At 42.3% G+C, this 10067-nt stretch overlaps 1 protein-coding gene across 1 annotated transcript in view; it reads right to left on the bottom strand.

Annotated features, from left to right (window-relative positions):
• LOC143684064 (procollagen-lysine,2-oxoglutarate 5-dioxygenase 2-like) overlaps window positions 1-9368 on the bottom strand; it is a 116318-nt gene extending 106950 nt beyond the window's left edge. The window contains 1 exon segment of the mRNA XM_077160730.1: window positions 9060-9368. Within this exon segment, the coding sequence (XP_077016845.1) occupies window positions 9060-9168 (109 nt within the window). The 5' untranslated portion in view covers window positions 9169-9368.
• Between the last annotated feature and the right edge of the window lie 699 nt (window positions 9369-10067).

Genomic DNA, 10067 nt, shown 5'->3' on the forward strand with positions numbered 1-10067 from the left:
GTATAGTATATATGAATTTTTTTCTGTTTTCCTTTTATTTCTTCTTCTGAATTGATACAAATATTCTAAGAAATGATCATGATGAATATAGAACTATGTGAGGACATTGTGAATTACTGATCATGTTTGTAAAATGGAATGATCATATGGTAAAAATGTTTGTGTTTGTTTGTTGCTATGTTTAAAAAAATTTAAAAATTTATTTAAAAAATGATCCTAAATATGCTCAAAGAGCTAAATGAAAACATGGATGAAGAACTCAGGGAAATCAGGAAAACAGTAGATGGACACAAAGAATCAATACAGATGAAAATTATCAAAAGGAACCAGAGAGCTGAATACCAAATACCACAGTAACAGAAATAAGAAATTCCTTAGAAGAGTTCAACAGCGGACTGAAGCTTGCAGGAGAAAGAACTGGTGAACCTGAAGATAAGAAAAATGACATCATCCAGTCCTAAGAGAAGGAAGAAGAAATAATGAAGAAAAGTGAACAGAACCCGAGGAACCTGTGGGATACCACCAAGCAAACCAATATGCACATTCATGGGAACCCAGAAGGAGAAGAAAGAGTGAGAGGATCACAGAGAATATTCAAAGAAATAAGATATGAAAACTTCCCAAGTTTAATGAAAGACATGAATATGTAGATTCAAAATGTTCAATCAATTCCAAACAAGATAAACCCAAATAAACTCACATCACAACATATTATAATCAAACTGCCAAATGCCGAAGATAAAGAATTTTGAAAACAGCAAAAGAAAAGCAACATGTCACATAAAAGCCAGCCTTAGGAAGTTAAGTGCCAACTTCTCACTGGACACTATGGAGGCAAGGTGGCAGTGGGATGACATATTTAAAGTGTCAAAAGCAAAAAAAAAAAAAATGCCAGCCAAGAATTCTATATACTGTCTTTCAAAAATAAGGTAGAGATTAAGACATTTCCAGATAAACAAAATCTGAGGGCATTTTCTCACCACCTGACTGCTACTAAAAGAGATGCTAAACAGATTTCTGCAAGTGGAAAGGAAAGTATGAAGCTCCATGAAGAATAAGGATCTCCAGTAAGGGTTATGACGTGGATAAGTGCAAATACCAGTACTATTGTATTTTTGGTTTGTAATGATACTACTTTACTTTCTACAGGATCTCTAAAAGGCATGTGCATAAAATGTAATGATAAGTTTGTGGTTTTGACTCATAATGTACAAACATGTAATTTGTGACAAATACCATATAAAGGGAGGAAAGGCAGAGGGGTAACAAGGAACTCAGTGGTTTATACTATTGAAGCTAAGTTGATACTTAAGCAAACAAGTGTGTTATAGATGTAGGATATTAAATTTAAGCCTGGGGGCTACAGAGAATATGCAAATTCATAGAGAGAGAAATTAGGGTACAGGTTGCCAGGAGTGGAATGAGAAATGGGGAGTTAATGTATAATTTTTGTAGGGTTTCTGTTTGGGAAGATGGGAAAGTTTTAGGAACAGAGGGGGCGAGGGTACCACAACAGTGTAAATATGAGCAATTCTACTGAACAGCGTGCTGGCGGTTGAGATGTGAACATTTATGTTGCCTGTATGTTTCCACAATTTATAATCAAGTATGAGCAACTAAAAAGACAATAATTAAATTTAATATGTGTGATCTTTCGGAGAAGATGGCGGCTCAGTAAGACGCGCGCGTCTTAGTTCCTCCTCCAGAACAGCAACTAAAGAAACAGAAACAATACGAAACAGCTCCCGGAGCCACGACAGAGACCAAAAAGACAGCGTACCCCATTCTGGAATGGCTGAACGGGCAGGGAGAATCCGCTGCGGTGAGATACCCAAGGGGTGTGCACTTTCCTGGGCCGGGGCGGCTGGCGACTGGGGTCCCCTCCACACACGTGGCTTCCCGGTCCAACTGAGAACGTTGGATAGCGGGGTCCTCCCGCCACATTTGGCATCTCGGGCCAGCTGGGCAATTTGGACTGGCACTCCCCCAAGCCGCGGTGGCCGGCGACCCCCACTCCACACGCAGTTTCCTGGGCCGACTCCGAGATTCGGATTGGCAAGTTAAAGGAGCCACAGCATCTTTTACTGGTGGGACCCGCAGACAGACAAGCGCCACGAGTGCCACCTACTGGGCAGGAAAAGAAAAACAGAGCCCAGAGATTACACAGAAAAACCTTTCAACCAGCCGGGTCCCACACCCAGGGAAATCTGATCAAATGCCCAGACACCAGCAGGAAATAACGGATCACGCTCGGAAAATTGAAGATATGGCCCAGTCAAAGGAACAAACCAATAGTTCAAATGAGATACAGGAGCTGAGACAACTAATGCTGAATATACGAACAGAAGTGGAAAACCTCTTCAAAAACCAAATCAATAAATTGAGGGAGGACATGAAGAAGACATGGGCTGAACAAAAAGAAGAAATAGAAAATCTGAAAAAACAAATCACAGAACTTATGGGAGTGAAGGACAAAGTAGAAAAAATGGAAAAAACAATGGATACTACAATGGTAGATTTAAAGAGACAGAAGCTACAATTAGTGAACTGGAGGATGGAACATCTGAATTCCAAAAAGAAACAGAAACTATCAGGAAAAGAATGGAAAAACTTGAGCAGGGGATCAGGGAACTGAATGACAATATGAAGCGCACAAATATATGTGTTGTGGGTGTCCCAGAAGGAGAAGAGAAGGGAAAAGGAGGAGAAAAACTAATGGAAGAAATTTTCACTGAAAATTTCCCAACTCTTATGAAAGACCTAAATTTACAGATCCAAGAAGTGCAGCGCACCCCAAAGAGAATAGACCCAAATAGGCGTTCTCCAAGACACTTACTAGTTAGAATGTCAGAGGTCAAAGAGAAAGAGAGGATCTTGAAAGCAGCAAGAGAAAAACAATCTGTCACATACAAGGGAAACCCAATAAGACTATGTGTAGATTTCTCAGCAGAAACCATGGAAGCTAGAAGACAGTGGGATGATATATTTAAATTACTAAAAGAGAAAAACTGCCAACCAAGACTTCTATATCCAGCAAAATTGTCCTTCAAAAATGAAGGAGAAATTAAAACATTTATAGACAAAAAGTCACTGAGAGAATTTGTGACCAAGAGACCAGCTCTGCAAGAAATACTAAAGGGAGCACTAGAGTCAGATACGAAAAGACAAAAGAGAGAGGTATGGAGTAAAGTGTAGAAAGAAGGAAAATCAGATATGATATATATAATACAAAAGCCAAAATGGTAGAGGAAAATATTATCCAAACAATAATAACACTAAAAGGTAATGGATTGAATTCCCCAATCAAAAGACATAGACTGGCAGAATGGATTACGACCCAGCAATACCACTGCTAGGTATCTACTCAAAGGACTTAAGGGCAAAGACACAGACGGACATTTGCACACCGGTGTTTATAGCAGCATTATTTACAATTGCAAAGAGATGGAAACAGCCAAAATGTCCATCAACAGATGAGTGGCTAAACAAACTGTGGTGTATACCTACGATGGAATATTATGCAGCTTTAAGACAGGATAAAATTATGAAACATGTAATAACATGGACGGACCTAGAGAACATTATGTTGAGTGAGTCTAGCCAAAAACTAAAGGACAAATACTGTATGGTCCCACTGATGTGAACCGACATTCAAGAATCAACTTGGAATATATCATTGGTAACAGAGACCAGCAGGAGTTAGAAACAGGGTAAGATAATGGGTAATTGGAGCTGAAGGGATACAGACTGTGCAACAGGACTAGATACAAAAACTCAAAAATGGACAGCACAATAATACCTAATTGTAATGTAACTATGTTAAAACACTGAATGAAGCTGCACCTGAACTATAAAAAAAAAAAAAAAAAATTTAATATGTGATCCTGGACAGGATACAATAATGGATGAGAAAAGGCCCAAAGAGACATTTGGAGACATGAAAAAATTGAATACAGAATGTAAGTTTTATATCAATGTTAAATGTCTTGAACTTGATAACTGCACTTTAGGTGGAGATATAAGTGAATATCATCCCTCTCAGGAAATGCGCGTGGCAGTACTACGTGTTCCAGAAGCATGCGGTATACAACCTACACCGAAGTACCCATAAAACGGCTTGATAAACAGGCAGACAGAGAGACAAATAACTGGACAGATAGATGGACTGACAGATTGATTGATAGGGAGAAGATATGGCAAATACGACAAGATGTTAAAATGGATGCATCTGGTTATCTAGGGGTACAGCAGTACGCTGGCGTTCTCTGAATGCTATTTGTGTTATTTTTTAACTGTCCTGCAAGTTTTAAAATATTTCCAAATAAAAAGTTTAAAAACTACCATAGGAATCACTTGCAAAATCTAAACTGCAGAAACAGGCTTCTTAAATGCCCAGAGCCAACTGCTACTATCCAGGACCTGGCTCTCTCCAACAGAGCAGCAGATAGCGGGCGAGGCACAGCTTCAGTGGGAATGCTATCTCCTAAGGCAAGGATCAGCAAACTTTTTCTATAAAGAGGCAGAGAGTAAGTATTTTATACTTTGAGGGTCACACGAACTCTATTGCAACTACTCACCTCTGGCTTGTATCACCAACGAAACCATAGGCAAATGTAAATGAATGAAATTGGCTGTGAGCCAACAAAACGTATGGACCCTGAAATTTCAATTTCTTATTGTTTTCAGCTCATGACATATTGTTCTTCTTTTAACTTTTTCCTAACATTTTAAAATGTAAAATCCATTCTTAACTCACTGGCCATTCAAAACAGGTGTCCACATTCAGCCCACTGAATTTGGGCCACAGGCTGTCATTTGCCCAGCCAGCCTAAGGCCCAGTTTTCCTGCAGCATGTGCCCCTCTGACTTTTCTATTTACATAAACCTACAAATGTATTTCTCCTTTGAGCAGTGTTCCTTTTGATTCTCTGGACCACTGATGTCCAGTCTCTGTTTTATCTCCATAGGTTCCAAAAGCTCAACAGAGCAATGTAGAGTTCAGGAAGGACATACAGAATGATTTAAATAAAGAACACAGGCTCTCTTTCTATTGCTTTCCAGCTATATGATCTTGCATGAGTTATGTAATCATTCCAAATCTCCATCTATAAAAAAGACATTTAGTATGTGCCCACCAAGATTTAAGTTCAAGGTACATGTGAAGAAGCCACCTTATAGCAAGCAATCTAGGTAAAGTGGGAAATGTAAACTTTAGAAGAATTGCCAACTACGGATCAGAAATGAAGCCTCATCCGATGCTTTGAAAGTTATTTGTCCAAGTAGAGAAAGGCAACCAGTGAATTTAAAGTCCTGGCTAAAGGAGCAGCTAGCAGATTCAATGACTGCATGCCACTTTTTATAATTCACAAGATGGGCCAGAAATTCAATAAACATAAATTGGGAATCTACTTTATGCCAAAAATGAGTAAGATCCAGTACACTTCAAAGAATTTGTAATTTAGAATTTGTAGCATAAATACCTACATTACACAGCAGGTATGGTTTGTATAAACCACCTGCATTACTACGACAGGGAGAGAGTGAAACAAAAGATATAAGAGGAAAAATTTCCTAGGTGCTATATTTAAACAATGACATAATTTCAAGAACAAGCAGACAAAGAAGTGTGAAAGTTCTATATCCTGGGTTATAGAATATACAGATTGTCAAATATATCAGATATTACTAAACTGTTGTCCAAAGATGTGCTCCCATCAACAGTTTGAGAGAACCTACCTTCACAGAACCTGATGTAATAGTTTGTTTTTCAGAATGCTTATTTAGCCAAGGTGACAGGTCTCATTGTTGACTTAATTTTCATATACTATCTTCACATTCTCTAGGGGTTTTGGTATGTCTGTTTTTTAATTGTGAAATTAAAGACACTGGCTTTTAGTTGCTGAGACAGGTTTTTTTTTGTTTTTTTTTTGCTTTTGTTTTTTTGTTTTTAGACTAGAGCTTTGATTGCAAAAAGTGTGCAAAGGATAAGCACTCTCTCTCTTTTTTCCAGAGGTTTCTCTAGGACCTTGCTTGTTCCCTCTCCTCCCGGTAAATTGCCGGTTTACATCAGTAGACAGGAACAACCTATCCTTTTCTTCTTGAATGTGCCAAAGTAAATTAAAGAGTTTACAAATAAATACTGGTCTTGACAGAAACATCTGAAACCATTTCCTCCATTTTTGCCAAAAACTTGGTTTCTACCCAATTTAGATCATGCAATAGCCAAAGTGTCTCAGAAAGCACATTCAAACTTTGGTTCAGGTCTGGAGAAGTGTTTACAAATTCTCAGAAGCACATCCACCCCCTCCTTCACTCTCCCAGAAGGGAGAAAGTGGAGGAACACTAAACCATGGTATGAACCTAATTTACTGATACTTATTAGGAGGATTTGCCTTAAAAACCTCCTAAGAGAATAAAATTTTCAGGTAAAACTCCTATTCATGATTCTAGGAGAAAACAATTGATTTTAACCAAAAGCCTGTTTACATTCTTTCCATAATGAAAACAAAAAAAGAAATGAACACAGCACACAGCAGAACTCTCAAAAAACAAAAAGCATTGTTTCAACTCTGATTAAACCATAGTATCAAATCTAGGAAAAACGATATTCCAAAAATTGATGTATGTGATTAAACTAGCAAAATCCCTATTACAATGGAAAAACAGAAAGTCATCATAAATATTTGCTTTTAGAAGAGAGTTGCTTTTATTATTCCAGTAACAATATAATGCCACATTGCCCCAAATACACATACATTTATCTAGTCCAGTGGCTCTCAACTCTGGGCAATTGTGCCTCAAAAGGGACACTGGCAATGTCTGGAAACATTTTTCATCACCATATCTAAATGGGGGTGCTTCTGGTCTCTAGTGGTTATAGGTCAAGGACACTATTGAACTTCCTAACAATGCACAGGGCAGTCCCCCACAACAAAGGTTAATCTGGCTCAAAATATCAAAAGGCAAAAGAAAGGAAAACCCTGGTCTAATCCATTTCTACATGACTAACTAGAACAAGAAAAGAAAAAAAAAAAACAGAAGACTGCAGATGATAGCACTATTCTTAAAGATTTCCTACTAAGCTAGAGAACTCAGAGTTCAGAAGAGCTTGATATTTACATAAATAACAGTTTTCATTCATTAATTTTCGGCTGTAATATTTTAGGAGAAAATGGTCCATAATCTATAATTCTGGCAACGTTATTAAGAAGTATCTGTAACTTGCATTTATTAGCATGTCACATAACCTACAACATAGGAGTTTCTAATCGAGCTGACTACTGCTGGCTATTACAAAATAATATTTTTTTTTGCATTTTGGCAATAACTAAACCCTCCACATCCACCCACCAAAAGTTACTGGTCTTCAGATTACAACAATGGGCTCTATGTGATCATTTTCTGAGGAAAGGATTCATATTCAAAATACCCTTTCTCAGATGTGTTAGAATCCCTTGAAACTTTACTGTCCAGCTCTGTGAAATTTAAAAGCCAGAGTGGAAAAGGAAGCTGATTCTGGCTATAAACTTCAAAGGAGCTACAAAAGTTTTATATTTTCTATAAAAAGTAGGGGGTGTTGGTAATGAAGTGGAATAAAATAAACAAAAGCCAAAGAGGGGCCTCTGAAAGTAACAAAGCCCTTAGAGGTTATTGTATTTCCTGATAAAAGCTTCCTTGGGTGTTTCAGTAACAACAACAAAAAAGACATTTTACTAGGTAAAGTTTTTCTTTTTTTAAGTCTCCATTTTCAAGTTTACTTGAAGGCATTTGCTCGTCTATTTTCTAGGCTTTACACTATTAGAAATATTTTAAAGTTATGAAAAACTTCAGATCAAATTTAGAGGAATCACAGAGGGTTCAGAAATCCACTTTAATCTACCACATATACCTGACAGAAATGCTGACATTTCTTAAATGTCAGCATTTAAAGCTAACAAAAGAAGAAATCTTTGGGAGGAATGTAGAAAGATGGGCAGTTTAGCCCCTTGAAGTTTCTGAAAAACTTACAGATGAAGACCACACTATTGCTACATGGATTAGGTGGACTCTACACCAAATATCAACTTGAAAATGCAACCGTGAAATAGAAATTCCTGGTCTTATGCTTATTTTAAGCTGGGCACCCTGCTAACTTAGGAGGGAAAAAAAATGGTCTCAAAATGGTCCTAATAACACACACACACAAATCAGTACCGCAGAAGAACGTTTTAAATGTCAAGATCTAATTCCAAAAACTTGAGTGCACAAAATTGGAGCCCAAAGGTGGAAACTGCCAAAGATTTCTCATGGGCAGCAAAGGGGACCAAAGCATGTCTTCATAAACATGTGGTACGACTCTCTCAATCTGGCTACACGTAAAAATTTTTGTTTTACATGAACTTGACAAGACCATTCGCGGCAGCTCCAGCCTCTGAAAACAAGAAACACAACCAGGCTTAGATGTGTGTCCACAGCTTCCCCTCCAAATCCCAAAGGAGGAAAGCTGCCGCCTGGAGGTATCGGGTAGCCAGGCAGCCTTCCTGAAAACAAGCAAGGTTTTATGCGTTGTTTTTGGCAAGAGGTAGGTGTTACCGGCTGCTTCCTGGGGCGCTGGAAGGAAAATGTCACCACGAATCAGAAAGTGCACTGAGCCCCGTGTCCAGGTCACAGAGGGAGCATTGCCTCGTGCGACACGAATGAGTCCTGCCCGCTTGTGGAAAGGAGTAAGAGCTGCGGGAAAGGTGTTACTGCGCAGGAACCTGCAAGACCAAAAGCAACCCCGAATTTGCACTGAAGGAAAATTGACGGCGCGCTCACTTTGCTCAGCCCAGTAAAAGCCGACCAGGGCGGCTGATGCCAAACTTGACCCAAACATGAGCGCTGCCCGAGCGCAGCCCTGGGGAGGCCGCCGATGCTCCGGGAACAGGGGCAGGCCCCTTACCTAGCGCACCTCCGAGGCCCTGGGGAGGTGCAGGCCTCCCACCGTCTCACCTGGCAGGCCCGGGAGAAGGGGCGGTGGGCGCATGAATGGCCCGCCCGAGAAGCCCCGCGGAACGGAGGCTAACGGCGGGGAGCGCTCACCTGCGGGAATGGTAGCCGGCTTCTCCGAGTCCGCACCCACGCAGGGTTTCCAGGCGTCGAGGACTAGCGCCAGCAGGAGCAGCCGGGGCTTCACCGCGCACCCCCACATCTTCCGCCCCTCGAGGGTCCGCGCCGGCCTGGCACCCCCACTCCCCTGCAGCAGGGCACTTCTCGCGAGAACGCAGGAACCCCACCGCCTCCCCCCAACTCCGCGTCTGCCGGGGGCTGACAGTGCCAACTGCGCGCCTAAGCCGGAGCCGGAGCCCGAGCGGGAGCGGCAGGCAGGGCGGACCCGCGGCGGGTCGCCGGAGCTGGGCGGAATGTGGGCGGGGATCGGGCGGCCGCAGCGCCGCGGGCGGCTCGCAGGCTCCCCGAAGAGGATGCGACCGCTCTCGGCCGCGCCCTGGCTAGTGGCCGCCGGCTGACCCGCCGCGTCGCTCGCAGGCGACAGTGCGGTGGCCTCTGCTCTCCTCCCCCGGCCCGAAATGTGGGAGTGCTGGCTCCGCTCGGGCCCTATTTAAGGCGCTGTCTGCGGCTACGTGAATCGGCTCACGCAGGGCTCCCCTGCCTGGAACAGGGAAGCGCGTGTTGAGGCTGGGATTGGGGCTGGGAGAGGGGAGGAGGAGCCAGCGCGGGGTCCCCTCTCCCTCCCCCTGCTCCCCCGGTCCCAGAAGCTTCCTCGCCGCCCGACGGGTGAGCATTTGCTCTTCGCCCTACTCGCATTGTCCACCTCCAGGCAGAAGGGACTGCACGTCCGTGACAGTCCGGCTGAACGGGACTCACCGAGCTCGGAGCGGTGGAAGTGAATCGCGCCCCCGTAACTCTGGGGGAGGGGCCAGTGCCGTCGCCCTGTGAAAGGAAGGCCGTTTTCTTTTTATTTTATTCTGTAACCCCAAAGTTTTTATTGTCCGGTGCACATTTCCTCCTCCCCCGCCTGCGCTAGGAGAGCCGTAGACTCCAGCAAATGTCACTTGGAAGCCCTGCGGAATTGCAGCCCCCCTGTGCAAC

This window comes from Tamandua tetradactyla, chromosome 5 (assembly GCF_023851605.1).
Source record: "Tamandua tetradactyla isolate mTamTet1 chromosome 5, mTamTet1.pri, whole genome shotgun sequence".
Classification (NCBI taxonomy): domain Eukaryota; kingdom Metazoa; phylum Chordata; class Mammalia; order Pilosa; family Myrmecophagidae; genus Tamandua; species Tamandua tetradactyla.